Source organism: Hemiscyllium ocellatum, chromosome 18 (assembly GCF_020745735.1).
Source record: "Hemiscyllium ocellatum isolate sHemOce1 chromosome 18, sHemOce1.pat.X.cur, whole genome shotgun sequence".
NCBI classification, from domain to species: Eukaryota; Metazoa; Chordata; class Chondrichthyes; order Orectolobiformes; family Hemiscylliidae; genus Hemiscyllium; species Hemiscyllium ocellatum.
This window is the reverse complement of record NC_083418.1, coordinates 17,700,502-17,717,704: the sequence shown is the minus strand read 5'-3', so window position 1 is coordinate 17,717,704 and position 17,203 is coordinate 17,700,502. Positions and strand designations below refer to the sequence as shown.

General features: G+C 45.3%; 1 protein-coding gene across 2 annotated transcripts in view; it reads right to left on the bottom strand.

Annotated features, from left to right (window-relative positions):
- The window catches only part of LOC132824349 (CD44 antigen-like), a 74,458-nt gene extending 60,009 nt beyond the window's left edge, over positions 1-14,449 (bottom strand). For both annotated transcript variants that reach the window (XM_060838709.1, XM_060838710.1), the window contains exon 1: positions 14,286-14,449. In XM_060838709.1, coding sequence (XP_060694692.1) covers positions 14,286-14,352 — 67 coding nt within the window. In that variant the 5' untranslated portion in view covers positions 14,353-14,449. The remainder of the gene's footprint in view (positions 1-14,285) is intronic.
- Positions 14,450-17,203: the final 2,754 nt, after the last annotated feature.

The window sequence follows — 17,203 nt, the reverse complement described above, 5'->3', positions numbered from 1 at the left end:
TGAGGGGCGTTACTCACTAATGAATAAGGTGATAGAGTCTGGGGGCAGAAACTCCCTGGATCAATACAGTGATAGAGTTTGGGGATAGTAACTCTCTAATCAATACAGTGATAGAGTCTGGGGGCATTAACTCATTGATCAATACAGTGATAGAGTCTGAGGGCCGTAACTCATTAATCAAAAAAGTGATAGAGTCTGGGGGCAGAAACTCCCTGGATCAATACAGTGATAGAGTCTGGGGACAGTAATTCCCTGATCAATACAGTGATCGAATCTGGAGACAGTGACTCCCTGATCAATACAGTGATAGATTTTGTGGATAGTAACCCCCTACTCAATACAGTGATCGAGTCTGGGGACTTTAACTCCCTGATCAATACAGTGATAGAGTCTGGGGACCGTAACTCACTGATCAATACAGGGAAAGAGTCTGGGGATAGTAACTCTCTGATCAATTCAATGATAGAGTCTGGCAACAGTGATTCCCTGATCAATACAGTGATAGTGTCTGGCGCCATTACTCACTAATGAATACAGTGATAGAGTCTGGGGGGCAGATACTTCCTGATCAATACAATGATAGAATCTCGGGACAATAATCCCCTAATCAAAACAGTGATACAGTTTGTGGGCAGTAACTCACTGATCAATGCAGTGAAAGAGTCTGTAGATAGTAACTCACTGACCAATATAGTGATAGTGCCTGGGGACAGTAAACCACTGATCAATACAGTGATAGATTCTGGAAGCAGTAACTCCCCGATCTATGCAATGATAGAGTCTAGGCACAGTAACATACTGATCAATACAGTGATAGAGTCTGGGGACAGTGACTCACTGATCAATACAATGGTAGAGTCTGGGGACAGTGACTCACTGATTATTGCAGTCATACGGTCTGGGGACAGTAATTCTGTGATCAATACACTGATACAGCCTGTGGGACAGTAATACACTAATCAATACAGTGATAGAGTCTGGGCAAAGTAACACACTGATCACCACAGTGATTATGTCTGGGGACAGTGATTCACTGATCAGTACAGTGATAGAGTTCTGAGCGCAGCAACTCACTGATCAATACAGTGATAGAGTCTGGGGGACAGTAATGCCCTGATCAATACAGTGATAGAGTCTGGGAGCACTAACTCCCTGATCAATACAGTGATAGAATCTTGGGGCATTAACCCCCTGATCAACTCAGTGATGGAGCCTGGGGGCAGTAATTTTCTGATCAACATTGTGATGAAGACTGGGGATAGTAACTCACTTATCAATACAGTGATAGATTCTGGGTGACGGTAACTCCCTGATGAGTACAGTGATAGAGTTTGGGGGGCAGTAACTACTACTGAACTGAAAATGTGTTGCTGGAAAAGCACAGCTGGTCAGGCAGCATCCAAGGAACAGGAGATTCAATGTTTTGGGCATAAGCCCTTCTTCAGCAACTCACTAATCAATACAGTGACAGCGTCTGGAGGCAGTAACTCACTATTCAATACAGTGATATACTCTGGGGGCAGTAACTCTCTGATCAATGCAATGATAGAGTCTGGGGTCTGTAACTCGCTAACAATACAATGATAGAGTCACGGGACAATAATCCCCTAATCAAAACAGTGATAGAGTTTGTGGCCAGTAACTCACTGATCAATGCAGTGAAAGAGTCTGGGGGTATTAACTCCCTGATCAATACAGTGATAGAGTTTGGGGACCGTAACTCACTGATCAATACAGTGATAGAGTCTGGGGACAGTATATCCCTGATCAATACAGTGATAGAATGTGGGAGCATTAACTCCCTGATCAATACAGAGATAGAGCCTGGGGGCAGTAATTCACTGATCAATACTGTGATGAAGTCCGGGTGACAGTAACTCCCTGATCAATACAGTGATAGAGTCTAGGGTCAATAACTCTCTGATCAATACAGTGATAGAGCCTGGGGGCAGTAATTCACTGATCAATACTGTGATGACGTCTGGGTAACAGTAACTCACTCACAATACAGTGATTGGGTCTGGGGTAGTAACCCCTGACCAACACAGTGATAGCGTCTGGAGGGCAGTAACTCACTAATCAACACAGTGACAGAGTCTGGGGGCAGTAACTCACTAATCAACACAGTGATAGAGTCTGGGGGCAGTAATTCCCTGATCAATACAGTGATAGAGTTTGGTGACTGTGACTCCCTGATCAGTACAATGATAGAGTCTCGGGACAATAATCCCCTAATCAAAATAGTGATAGAGTCTCGGGACAATAATCCCCTAATCAAAACAGTGATTGAGTCTCGGGACAATAATCCCCTAATCAAAACGGTGATTGAGTCTCGGGACAATAATCCCCTAATCAAAACAGTGATAGAGTTTGTGGGAAATAACTCACTGATCAATGCAGTGAAAAAGTCTGGGGGCATTAACTCCCTGATCAATACAGTGTTCAAGTCTGGGGATAGTAACTCCCTGATCAATATAGTGATAGTGTCTGGGGACAGTAAATCACTGATCAATACAGTGATAGATTCTGGAAGCAGTAACTGCCCATCAGGGAGTTAATGTCCCCAGACTCTATGACTGTATTGAGCTGGGAGTTACTGTTAGTGTATTGATCAGGGAGTCACTGTCCCCGATCTATACAGTGATAGAGTCTAGGCACAGCAACACACTGATCAATACAGTGATAGACTCTGGGGACATTAACTCACTGATCAACACAGTGATAGAGTCTAGGCACAGCAACACACTGATCAATACAGTGATAGATTCTGGGTGCAGTAACTCCCTGGATCAGTACAGTGGCAGAGTCTGGGGACAGTAACCCCTGACCAATACAGTGATCGAGTCTGGAGGGCAGTAACTCACTAATCAACACAGTGATAGAGTCTAGGGAGAGTAACTCCCTGATCAATACAATGATAGAATCTGGGGACGGTAACTCACTGATCAATATACTGATAGAGTCTGGGGACAGTATATCCCTGATCAATACAGTGATAGAGTTTGGGGACAGTAACTCGTTGATCAATACAATGATACCGTCTGGAGGGCAGTAACTCACTAATTTACACAGTGATAGACTCTGGGGGCAGTAACTCACTAATCAATAAAGTGATAGCGTTTGGGGACAGTGACTCCCTAATCAATACAGTGATAGATTTTGGGTGCAGTAACTCCCTGGATCAATACAGCGGCAGAATCTGGGGACAGTGACTCCCTAATCAATACAGTGATAGTTATTTTGGATAGTAACCCCCTACTCAATACAGTGATAGAGTATCGGGACTTTAACTCCCTGATCAATACAGTGATAGATTTTGGGGACATTAGCTCCCTGATCAATACAGTGATATAGTCTGGGGACAGTATATCCGTGATCAATACAGTGATAGAATCTGGGGGCATTAACTCCCTGATCAATACAGTGATGGAGCCTGGGGGCAGTAATTCAATGATCAATACTGTGATGAAATCTGGGGATAGTAACTCCCTGATCAATACAGTGATAGAGTTTGGGGACAGTGACTCTGATCAATACAGTGATAGAGTCTGGGGATAGTAACTGTGATCTCCAGCATCTGCAGACCTCATTTTTTACTCGAAGATAGTAACTCACTGATCAATACAGTGATACAGTCTGGGGGACAGTAATGCCCTGATCAATACAGTGATAGAGTCTGGGGACAGTATATCCCTGATCAATACAGTAATAGAGTCTGGGAGCAGTAACTCCCTGATCAATACAGTGATAGAATCTTGGGGCATTAACTCCCTGATCAATACAGTGATGGAGCCTGGGGGCAGTAATTCTCTGATCAACATTATGATGCAGACTGGGGATAGTAACTCACTGATCAATACAGTGATAGATTCTGGGTGACAGTAACTCCCTGATGAAAACAGTGATAGAGTCTGGGGGGCAGTAACTACTACTGAACTGAAAATTTGTTGCTGGAAAAGCACAGCAGGTCAGGCAGCATCCAAGGAACAGGAGATTCAACGTTTCGGGCATAAGCTCTTCTTCAGGAACTCACAAATCAATACAGTGACAGAGTCTGGAGGCAGTAACTCACTATTCAATACAGTGATATACTCTGGGGGCAGTAACTCCCTGATCAATACAATGAAAGAGTTTGTGGACAGTAACTCCCTGATCAATACAGTGATAGAGTCTGGGGTCTGTACAATGATAGAGTCACGGGACAATAATCCCCTAATCAAAACAGTGATAGAGTTTGTGGGCAGTAACTCACTGATCAATATAGTGATAATGTCTGGGGCCAGTAAACCACTGATCAATACAGTGATAGATTCTGGAAGCAGTAACTCTCCGATCTATACAGTGATAGACTCTAGGCACAGCAACACTCTGATCAATACAGTGATAGAGTCTGGGGACAGTTACTGCCTGCTCAATACAGTGATAGAGTCTGGTGGGCAGTAACTCCCTGGATCAATACAGTGGCAGAGTCTGGGTACAGTGTCTCCCTGATCAATACAGTGATAGAATCTGGGGACAGAAACTCCCTAATCAATACAGTGATAGAGTTTGGGGACAGTGACTCCCTGATCGATACACTAATAGATTTTGGGGACAGTAACTCCCTGCTCAATACAGTCATAGAGTTTGGGGACTGTAACTCACTGATCAATACAGTGATAGAGTCTGGGGACAGTATATCCCTGATCAATACAGTGATGGAGCCTGGGGGAATTAATTCACTGATCAATACAGTGATGAAGTCTGGGTAACAGTAACTCTCTCACAATACAGTGATTGGGTCTGGGGCAGTAACCCCTGACCAATACAGTGATAGTGTCTGGAGGGCAGTAACTCACTAATCAGCACAGTGTTAGAGTCTTGGGGCAGTAACTCCCTGATCAATACAGTGATAGAGTTTGGGGACAGTGACTCCCTGATCAATACAGTGATAGAGTTTGGGGACAGTGACTCCCTGATCAATACAGTGATAGAGTTTGGGGACTGTGACTCCCTGATCAGTACAATGATAGAGTCTCGGGACAATAATCCCCAAATCAAAACAGTCATAGAGTTTGTGGGCAGTAACTCACTGATCAATGCAGTGAAAAAGTCTGGGGGCATTAACTCCCTGATCAATACAGTGTCCAAGTCTGGGGATAGTAACTCACTGATCAATATAGTGACAGTGTCTGGGGACAGTAAATCACTGATCAATACAGTGATAGATTCTGGAAGCAGTAACTCCCATCAGGGAGTTAATGTCCCCAGACTCTATGACTGTATTGAGCAGGGAGTTACTGTCCCCAAAATCTGTTAGTGTATTGATCAGGGAGTCACTGTCCCCGATCTATACAGTGATAGAGTCTAGGCACAGCAACACTCCGATCAATACAGTGATAGACTCTGGGGACATCAACTCACTGATCAACACAGTGATAGAGTCTAGGCACAGCAACACACTGATCAATACAATGATAGAGTCTGGGGGCGTTAACTCCCTGATCAATACAGTGATGGAGCCTGGGGGCAGTAATTCACTGATCAATGCAGTGATAGAATCTGGGGGCATTAACTCCCTGATCAATACAATGATAAAGCCTGGGGGCAGTAATCCACTGATCAATACTGTGATGAAGTCTGGGGATAGTAATTCACTGATCAAAACAGTGATAGAGTTTGGGGACAGTAACTCCCTGATCAATACAGTGACAGAGTTTGGGGACAGTGTCTCTGATCAATACAGTGATAGAGTCTGGGGACAGTGACTCACTGATCAATACAGTGATAGAGTCTGGGGATAGTAACTCCCTGATCAATACAGTGATAGAGTTTGGGGACAGTGACTCACTGATCAATACAGTGATAGAGGTAAAAACAATGACTGCAGATGCTGGAAACCAGATTCTGGGTCAGTGGTGCTGGAAGAGCACAGCAGTTCAGGCAGCATCAAAAGTGCAGCAAAATCGACGTTTCGGGCAAAGGCCCTTCATCAGGAATAAAGGCAGTGAGCCTGAAGCGTGGAGAGATAAGCTAGAGGAGAGTGGGGGTGGGGAGTCTGGGGACAGTAACCCATTGATCGATACAGTGATAGAGTTTGGGGACAGTAGCTCCCTGATCAATACAGTGATAGATTTTGGAGACAGTAACTCACTGCTCAATACAGTGATAGAGTTTCGGGTCAGTAACTCCCCGATCAGGAGACTGATAGTGTCTGGTGTTTGTGACTCCCAGATTATTAGATTGATAGTGTCTGGGTGTAGGGACCCATCAATAGAGTGATAGTGTCTCAGGCAGGGATTCCCTGACCAATCGATTCATGGTCCAGGGCATATTCAAACTGAGGTGTGTCGTTACCACACAGTAAATGTTAATTAAGCATTATATCCTGCACAGAATATTCATTTTCTTCTGACTTCCACATCCATAGTTCATGGTATTCAATCCCTCCATTCCATGATATGGGATATACAGTCCTCCCAGGCCATGGTACAGGGGTGTTCAATACTCCCACTCTATTGAATTAACAGCACAAATGCAAATGAATGCTTATGGTCATGATGACCATTACAGAGACATGGTTACAAAGAGATCAAAATCCTGGAATTAAATATTCAGGGTATGTGACATTTTCAAAGGGCAGACAGGAAGGGACAGGAGAGGAGGGCGGAGGCTTTGTTAGTAAGATATGGTATAAAGTACCACGTGATTTTGGACTGGAAGATGCAGAATTCATTTGAATGGAGGTAAGAACCAAAAAGGGGAACAAAACAGAGGGAGGAATAATGAATTGTCCCCTTAACATTAGCTGGTTTGTAGGACAGATAATAAATAACGAGGTCATATAAAACAGATGAAATATTATTTAAAGATAACTTTAACCTTCACATAGTTTAGGAAAACCAAACTGGCTGTAGTAGCCATGTGGAAGAATTCATAGAGTCTATTCGGGAAAGTTGCCTAAAATAATATGGATCCAACCACCTCAGTTGATGTGTAATGAGGCAGGTTTAATAAACAATCACAGAGTAATAGATCCCCTGGGGAACAGGGGCAAAAACATGGTTGAATGTACCTTTCAGTTTGAGGATGAGAAATCTAGGTGGGAACAACTGTGCTAAATTTAAAATAGTTGATGGATTACAACAAAGTCATATGTCAGGGACAAAGAAGGATTCTAAGAAGGGGATAAGAGCTGAAAATGTGTTGCTGGAAAAGCGCAGCAGGTCAGGCAGCATCCAAGGAGCAGGAGAGTTAACGTTTCGGGCATGAGCCCTTCTTCTCATGCCCGAAGCGTCGACTCTCCTGCTCCTTGGATGCTGCCTGACCTGCTGCGCTTTTCCAGCAACACATTTTCAGCTCTGATCTCCAGCATCTGCAGTCCTCACTTTTTCCTAGCAAGGGGATAAACCAATCATGTTAACCTAGGAAGTTGAGGTTGGTATTAAATTGAAAGAAAACATACATTGTGACAACGCTTCATGATTAATCAGAGGATTGGGAAAACTTTAAAACCCAACAAAATGTGACCAAGAAAAGTAATAAAGAGAGCGAAAATAAAATCTGTGGGTAAACTAGCGGGTAACCTAAAAACTGAGATGCTTTATACTCTTTTTATTCTTTGTGTCCTTAAAACATGTCAATACGAAGAGAGAGGCACTAGTGTGTAAAAGCCTGTTGAATAAACAGTAATGAGAAGCTGGAAATGGGAGCAGAGTAGAAAAAAATGCTTGGTACCAGTCACCACGGTAGAGAATACTATTAGCATTTCAAAAATACGAAATAATCAAAGAGCTAAGGAGTGTGAGGAAATAAGTACAAAAGCTGTCTCTAGAAAAAGTGCTAAAGAAACTAATGGGGCTATTCAATTCAAGATGGCGCCGGAGTGTAGCAAAATTTTGTGAGATGTCTGCAGCAGATCTCATTCCTACATATCTTAGAATTATTCTGCTCTTCTAAACTTCAATTCTAAGTCTATCAGAATTATTAACAACGTTCTCTTAAATCTACTTTCAGTTTTGAAGATACTCTGACCAATGAAGCCAGAATGTAATCTCTTCCACGCTCTTCCATTGGGCAGAAAATATAAACATCTGAATACACTTGTGAACAGGTTCAAGAACAGCTTCTTCCCCTGTTGTTGTCAGGCTTTTGAGCAGATTCTGATCTCTCTGTCTGGCCCTTCTCAGCAGCTGTAACACTGCACTCTGTGCTTCTACCCTGATGCACTTTGGATGGTAAGATCTGTCTGAATAATGCAACACTTTTCACTGTATCTCGGTACATGTGACAACAATTAATCAAACTTAAATTCAGTATGTCCCCTGGATCTGAGGGGATGCATCTCAGGGTACTAATGGAGGTAACGACAAAGTTAGTGGCAGTAATGTTCCAGGAAATCGTAGATTATGGAAAAGTCACAATGGATTGCAAAACAGGGATGTGCAGGCTAGGCGGATTAATCATGGGAAATGTCGGGTTACAGGGATAAGGAGGAGAATGGGTATGGATGGGATACTTTCAAGAGTCGGTGTGGACATGATGGGCTGAATGGCCTGCTTCAACAATGTAGGGATTCTATGATTCTAACTGCTAATGCAATGGAAGCAGACAAAAAAAAGGTAACTGCAGGCTGTTTTGCTTAACATCTGTCATAGGAAAATGTTAGTCTCTCATAGAGAATGTAATAACAGAGCATTTAGAAATGCATAATATAGTCAAGCAGAATCAGCATGGCTTTATGAAGGGTAATTTATGCCTTACAAATTTATTACAGTTTGTTGAGAAGATAATAAACAGGGCAAATGAAGGGAAAACAATGGATGTAATGTATTTAGATTCAGTAAGGTACTGTGTACCAGGTTTGATAAGATAAGAGGAGAAAGTAAGGGACTGCAGATGCTGGAGATCAGAGTCAAAAAATGTGGTGCTGGAAAAGCGCAGCAGGTCAGGCAGTATCTGAGGACCAGGAGAGTCGATGCTTTGGGCATAATGAAGGGCTTAAAGTCGATTCTCCTGCTCCTCGGATGCTGCCTGACCGGCTTGATAAGAGTCTATACTGTAGGGGGAGTATATTAGCATTTTTGCAAGGTTTGTGAAGGTTTGTAGCTCAGGTTGAGGCTTAGGGTGTAGGTTTGCTCACTGAGCTATAGGTTTGATATCCAGACGTTTCATTGCCTGGCTAGGTAACATCATCAGTGGGGACCTCCAAGTGAAGCGAAGCTGTTGTCTCCTGCTTTCTATTTATATCTTTCTCCTGGATGGGGTTCCTAGGGTTCGTGGTGATGTCATTTCCTGTTCATTTTCTGAGGGGTTGATAGATGGTATCCAAGATCTATGTGTTTGTTTATGGCATTGTGGTTGGAATGCCAGGCCTCTAGGAATTCTCTGGCATGTCTTTGCTTAGTCTGTCCCAGGATAGATGTGTTGTCCCAGTCAAAGTGGTAGTTTTTTTCATCTGTGTGTAGGGCTACGAGGGAGAGAGGGTCATGTCTTTTTGTGGCCAGCTGGTGTTCGTGTATCCTGCTGGCTAACTTTCTTCCTGTTTGTCCTATGTAGTGTTTGTGGCAGTCCTTGCTTGGAATTTCGTAGACGATGTTGGTTTTGTCCATGGGTTGTACTGGGTCTTTTAAGTTTGTTGGTTTTTATTTGAGAGTGTTGGTGGGTTTGCGTGCTAATAGGATTCCGAGGGGGTCTTAGTAGTCTGGCTGTCATTTCTGAAACTTCTTTGATATATGGTAAAGTGGTCAGGGTTTCTGGCTGTGTTTGGTCTGCTTATCGTGGTTTGTTCTTGAGGAATCTGCGCACTGTGTTTTTTGAGTATCCGTTCTTCTTGAATACGTTGTATAGGTGGTTCTCTTCTGTTTTTCGTCTGTGCTGCAGTGTGTGGTGGCTCGTTGGAATAGTGTTCGGATACAGCTTCATATATTAACATGGATAGAGCATTAACTATTGGAAGACAGAGAGTTGGGGTAAAGGGTGGATTTTTGGCCTGGCAAGTGGAGTGCCACAGGGGCCAGTGTTGAAGCCACAATTACTTACAATGTACATTAATGACTTAGATCGCAGAAGTGAATGTACTTTCACCAAGTCTGTCGATGGCACAAAATTATGTGGGAAGGCAAATGGTGAGAGTGGCACAAAGAGTCTTCAGGGGGATATAGGCAACCTTAGTGAGCGGGAAAAACTAGGCAGATGAAATATAATGTGGGAAATTGGAAGATTATGCACTTTAGCAAGAAGAATGCAGGTGCTGAATATTATTTAAATTGAGAAAGACTGCAGAAAGCTATGGAACAGAAGGATTTTGGGGTCTTCATCCATGAATCATGAAAAGCTGGTGGGTAATAAGGAAGACAAATGACCTGATGGCCTATATTTCCAAAGGGAATGGAGTATAAAAGTAGGGAGGTTTTCCTAAAGGGATACAAGGCATTAGTAAGACTTCACCTGGAATATCATGAACAGTTTTCAATCCCTTACCAAAGGGAAGATAAAGGGCTATTAGAGGTAGTCCAGAGAAGGTTGACTGGGCTGATACCAGAGTCAAAAGTGAGGTCTGCAGATGCTGGAGATCAGAGCTGAAAATGTGTTGCTGGTTAAAGCACAGCAGGTCAGGCAGCATCCAAGGAACAGGAAATTCGACGTTTCGGGCCAGAGCCCTACATCAGGAATGGAGGGACTGCCTTATGAGGAAAGGTTGAGTAGGCCTGGGCCTGTTCTCAATGGTTTAGAAGATAGAGACCTCATTGAAACATGCAAGATTCTGAGGGGATTTGACAGGGTGAGTGTGGACAGTTTATATCCCATTGTCTAGGATCAGAGGGCATAACGTCAGAGGAAGGGATCATCCATTTAAGACAGAGATGAGGAGGGGTATTTACCCCTCCCACTCTGTGATATGAGAGGGGGGTATTCACCCTTCCCACACTCTGTTATACATGGGGTATTCACCCCTCCCACTCTGTGATATGGGGGTTATTTACCCCTCCACTCTGTTATACAGGGGGGCATTCACCCCTCACACTCTATGTTACTGGGGGTATTCACACCCACCACACTCTGTGATAAAAGGGCATATTCACCCCTCCCACTCTGTGATACAGGTGTATACATCCGTTCCCGCTCAGGTACAGGGGTGTATTCACCCTTCGCACTCTGTGGTACGGGGTATACACCCCTTCTACTCAGGATCAGGGGGTATTTACCCCTCTCACTCTGTGATTCAGGGGGTATTCATGCCTCTCACTCTGTGAAACAGGATTTATACACGCCTCCCATTTAGGTTCAGGGGGTATTTCCCTTCCCACTCTGTGATACAGGGGGTATTCACCCCTCTCACTCTGTGATACAGGGGTATACACCCATCCCACTCAGGTACGGGGGGTATTTACCCATCACACTCTGTGATACTGGGGGGCAAATACCCCTCCCACAGTGTGATACAGGAGGGAATTTCACTCCTCCCACTCTGTGATACGGGGGGGTATTTACCCATCACACTCTGTGATACAGGGGGGTATTTACCCCTCCCACTCTGTGATATAGGTAGTAATTTACCTCCCCCCCCACTCTGTGATATGGGGGTATTTACTCCTCCCACTCTGTAATATGTGGGGTATTTATCCCTCCCACGCTGGGATACGGGGTATTTACCCCTCACACTCTGTGATAGAGAGGGCATTTATCCCTCCCACCATGTGATACAGAGGGTATTCCCCCCTCCCACTGTGTGTTACTGGGGTATTCACCCCACCCACTCTTTGATACAGGGGGTATACACCCCTCCCACTTAGGTACAGGGGGGTATACACCCCTCCCACTCTGTGGTACAGGGGGTATTCACCCCTCCTACTCTGTGACACATGGGGGTATTTACCCCTCTCACTCTGTGGTACAGGAGGGTATTCACCCCTCCCACTCTGTGATATGGGGGTTATTTACCCCTCCACTCTGTTATACAGAGGGGCATTCACCCCTCACACTCTATGTTACTGGGGGTATTCACACCGACACTCTGTGACACAGGGGTTATTTACCCCTCCCACTCTGTGACACAGGTGGGTATTTACCCCTCCCACTCTGTGATACAGGGGGGTATTCACCCCTCCCATTCTGTGATACAGGGGGTTATTCACCCCTCCCACTCAGGTACAGGGGGGTATTTACCCTTCTCACTCTGTGATACAGGGGGTATTTACCCCTCCCATTCTGTGATACAGGGGGGTATTTACCCCTCCCACTCTGTGATAAAGGGGGTATTCACCCCTCCCACTCTGTGATACAGGGGGTATTTACCCCTCCCACACAGGTACAGGGGGTATTTAACCTTCCCACTCTGTGATACAGGGGGTATTTACCCCTCCCACTCTGTGATACAGGGGGTATTCACTCCTCCCTCTCTGTGATATGTGGAGCATTTATCCCTCCCATGCTGTGATACGGAGGTATTTACCGCCCCTACTCAGTTACAGGGGGTATTTTCCCCTCCTACTCAGTGATACTGGGGGTATTCCCCCTTCACTCTGTGATACAGGGGGCATTTAACCCTCCCACCATGTGATACAGGGGTTATTCACCCCTCCCATTCTGTGATACCGGGTATATACACCCCTCCCACTCAGGTACAGGGTGGTATTTACCTTCTCAGTCTGTGATACGGGGGTATACGCCCCTCATATTTTGTGATACAGGGGGTATTCACCCCTCCCACTCTGTGTTACTGGGGTATTCACCCTACCCACTCTGTGATACAGAGGGTATTCATCCCTCCCACTCTATGATACAGGGGGTATATTTACCCCTCTACTCTGTTATACAGGGGGTATTCACCCCTCACACTCTATGTTACTCGGGGTATTCACCCCCCACTCTGGGAATACAGCGGTTATTTACCCCTCCCACTCTGTGATACAGGGGGGTATTCACCCTTCCCACTCAGTGGCATGGGGTGTAGTTACCCCTCCCACTCTGTCATAAAGGGGTTATTCACCCCTCCCACTCTGTCAGGTAGGTGTATTTAATCCTAATACTCCCTAGTAAGTGAGGTACTTCGCCCTAGTTCTTTCATTTATTCACAGGATGAGGGTGTCCCTGGCTAGGCCAGCATTTATTTTCCTATCCCTAATTGCCCAGAAGGCACGATGGATCTGGACACACGTGTAGGCCAGACCAGATAAAGACGGCAGTTTCCTTCCCTCAAGGGCATTAATGGCGTGGATGGGCCTTCCTCGACAATAGTCATTATTTAATTCCAGATTTTATTGATTAAATTAAATTCCACCGTCTGCATGGGAGGATCGAACTTGGCTTCCCAGAACAGTCGGCGAGTGTGGGGACTGCTGGAGATTAGAGTCAAAATTGGAGTGGTGCTGGAAAAGCACAGCAGGTCATGCAGCATCCGAGGAGCAGGAAAATTGATGTTTCGTGCAAAAGCTCTTCCTCGGTCATATCCAGAACATTTCCTGGGTCTCTAGATTAATTGTCTGGTGATAATACCACTCAGACATCACCTCACCAATGGTGCGCCCCGACACTCCATGGTGTGGGGTAATTAGTCCTTACACTCTTTGGTTCAGGAGATATTTAGACCTAAGTCACGGTCCAGGGGTATTAATTCTCACACTCCCTGTTACAGGGGTATTCAGCGACTCTCACACCTCCATTGGGAATAAAGGTGTTCACTCCTACCAGCCAGAGTGTGAGGGGATAGGGTGTTGTTTCAAACTGACCACGTTCAGCACAGTAGCAGGGGTGTGTTAGTTTGGTTATTTCCTCCTCTGATCACCCAGAACTACTTCTTGGAGCTGAGCAAAAAATTGCCAAACATTCTGCAGATTCTATGGTAACATTTTCTCAAACATTTATTCATCAGAGAGGAGTTAATGAATTTTCTTTCATATAGAACGTCCCCTGAGCACACATTCTCCTTTGAGGTGTCCTCCCTTTCCCCCCTGAAAATACATTCAGTTTTATAGTGCTTGGCACTGGCAGTGTGTCTTTTCAGATTAATAATGAGCCAGTCTCCGGCTGCCAGTGACTCAAAGGGATCTGCAACTAGATCCTCAGAAATCAGTTTTTAAGAATGTGTAAATGAAACGATAAAACAAACCAATTAAACAATAAGTCCACAAGTAGCCAAAGAAAATGTTAAAATACTGGAAACAATCTAGTGCTGTCAATCCTGAAATTTATCCATTATCAGTCCACCTGGTTAGACTTCAACATTACATTCCTCAGACATGGAAACTTATGACTACACTTTGTGGTGAAAAGGTGCAAGTTAGTATTTCAGGTAAGTCACCTACCTTGGACACACAAGGAATTCGCCACCAATATTGATCCCACAGCTCCAATTAGCAGATGTTGGAACATACTTGTCTTGTTTTAGGTAGCAGTCAGTGGCTCTCACTCTCTCCTGGCCGAGGAGTGAAAAGTGTGAGTGATTTTTTTTTCAATCAGCTGCTCCTCTCCTCTATTCCCTTGTGAGTTGAGTTTTTTTTTAACTTGGTTTTATTCTGATTGAATAAGTTGGGGAGGGGGAGGGAACACAGGGCATGACGTGAGATCACATTGACTCTCCTCTCTCTCTCTCACACACACACACACACACCCTCTCTCTGCAAGTTCAGTAATACAGCAGTCCAAAATGCTTTCAGCACCACTTGCAGAGAGCAGACCACAGTCACATACATCCTGCTTACTAAACTGCGCAAAAGCTAAACAAACAGGCAACAGCACCCACCCCCAGAGAAACTCCCTGAGAGGTCACATTGCTGTTGGGTTTGGTGTTAATTACCATTGTTTAGATTAGATTAGATTACTTACAGTGTGGAAACAGGCCCTTCGGCCCAACAAGTCCACACCGACCCGCCGAAGCGCAACCCACCCATACCCCTACATTTACCCCCCTACCTAACACTACGGGCAATTTAGCGTGGCCAATTCACCTGGCCCGCACATCTTTGGACTGTGGGAGGAAACCGGAGCACCCGGAGGAAACCCACGCAGACACGGGAAGAACATGCAAACTCCACACAGTCAGTCGCCTGAGTCGGGAATTGAACCTGGGTCTCAGGCGCTGTGAGACAGCAGTGCTAACCACTGTGCCACCGTGCTGCCCACTAATGGGCTGTAATCTGATGTATTTTTTTCTCTCTATGAAAACTGACACCCAAGTGGGTTCGTGGGGGACCCACCAGCAGCAACAATCCCCACTTTGGTGAATATCCTGCCCATTGCAGTCAAAATGAGCCTCACATACTGACCATTCTCTCAGGGGGAATGGGGCTGCCACAGCTGGTGGCATCCTGGGGTTGGGATTGAGCAAAGTTAGATCTTCCTACAGCATTATGGACTGCAATTTGATTCCACCTTGGAGTTAAAGGCGACGGTGGAGTGGAGAGAGGAGTCAGCAAAGCTCACAAGCAGAATCTCAGAGCTCCTGAGAACACAGCAGCAGGGTGTCCCCTCACAGTGAGAAACTCAGTCCTCACTCAACAGTCACATTAATAATCCACTGGTTTTGCACTGTAAAGTTCAGAGAACCTTTTCAAATGCTGGCTGGATGCTTTGCAAATCTGAACTCACTTCTTAAAAGAAGTTGGGCAATTCAGAGCTGCCGTGGGTAACCGCGTCGCTGCTGGATTCTCATAAGTAGGAGAAGCCAAGCTGGTTTCTTAGTGGCCTTTCAGGAGGAAAACAGACTGTCCTCATGCGATCTGGTCTATATGTGACTCCGGCCCCGCCCTGATGTGCTTGACCCTGATGTGTTATCTGAAGTGGCTCAACAAGGCTACACGGTATTGTAACAAACTCGCGACGAGGACCACAGAGCAGACACAGAAGGGTGATCAATGCTGGTCTTGCAGGGAACACCCATGTCCCAAGAATGCACAATACCACTGAGTCCATCATTTCCTGTTACAACCCAGCTGCCCTGTAGGACTTGCACTGAGTTGGCACATTGGACACAGCATCAATCCTCAAAGGTTAAGAGCAGCTTTGGAACTCTAAGGCGATGTAACTTTGGGTAAGGAATCCTGCGTTCAAAAGCAGTTGGTAGTGGACGACAGAGAAAGGCCAATGTTTCCTTACTCCATCACATGGAGCTCACCCTCCAGCCTTATACTGTATAAACCAACATTACTGAAACACTCACCTCCTCCTATAGCCCATCAGCCAGCAGCAAAACCTCAAGGAGTGCCGATGCTGCTCAAGTGCTTGTTAAATTGGTGCAGAAGCCTTTTGTCCCAAGTCTGCCCAACCTACACAGATTTTCATGGCTTTGGAACTGAAAGCTGATATCTCCAAAACAAAAGCATAAGTTGCTGGGAAACATCAGCAGGTCTGTGGAGAGAAAGCACAGTTCACATTTCAGGTCCAGAGACCCTTCCTCAGAACGAGTTGTCACTGGGAAAAGGTTGCTACATATGCTGAAGATGAGAGTGGGGAGGGGGGAGACTAAATGATAGGTGGGGATAGAGCCCAGAGAGAGAAAGTGTTGGACAGACAAAGGAATGGGTTAGCACTGCTGCCTCACAGCACCAGGGTCCCAGGTTTGATCCCAGCCTCGGGTGACAGTCTGTGTGGAGTTTGCACATTCTCCCCGTGTCTGCGTGGGTTTCCTCCAGGTGCTCCGGTTTCCTCCCACAGTCCAAAGATGTGCAGGTTAGGTGAACTGGCCATGCTAAATTGCCCAAAGTATTCAGGGATGTGTAGGTTAGGTGCATTAGTCAGGGGTAAATATAGGGTAGGGGAATGGGTCTGGGTGGTTTACTCTTCGGAGGGTCTACGCAGGCCCTGAAGCTCTTTGGAGGGTCGGTGTGGACTTGTTGGGCCGAAGGGCCTGTTTCCACATTGTAGGTGAGTGAATAGGTACTCTTGGGGCTAACAATGGGTTGCTTGTGATAGCAGCCCATGTGATAACAAGGCTTGGTGGGTGGGGGTTGGGATAAGGTCATGGGAGAAGCTCAAACCCTAAACTTGTTGAACTCGATATTGAGTCCAGAAGGCTGCAGGGTTTGCAAGCAGAAAATGAGATGTTATTCTTCCAGCTTTCACTGAGCTTCATTGGATCACTGCAGTAAGCCTGAGATAGATGACATTGTGAGCAGCAAATGCAGTAAACTAGATGGAATGAAGTGTAGGTAAATTGTTGCTTCACCTGGAAGGAGTGGATACCCATGGATACTCAGGAGGGAGGAGGTAAACTGGCAGGTGTTAC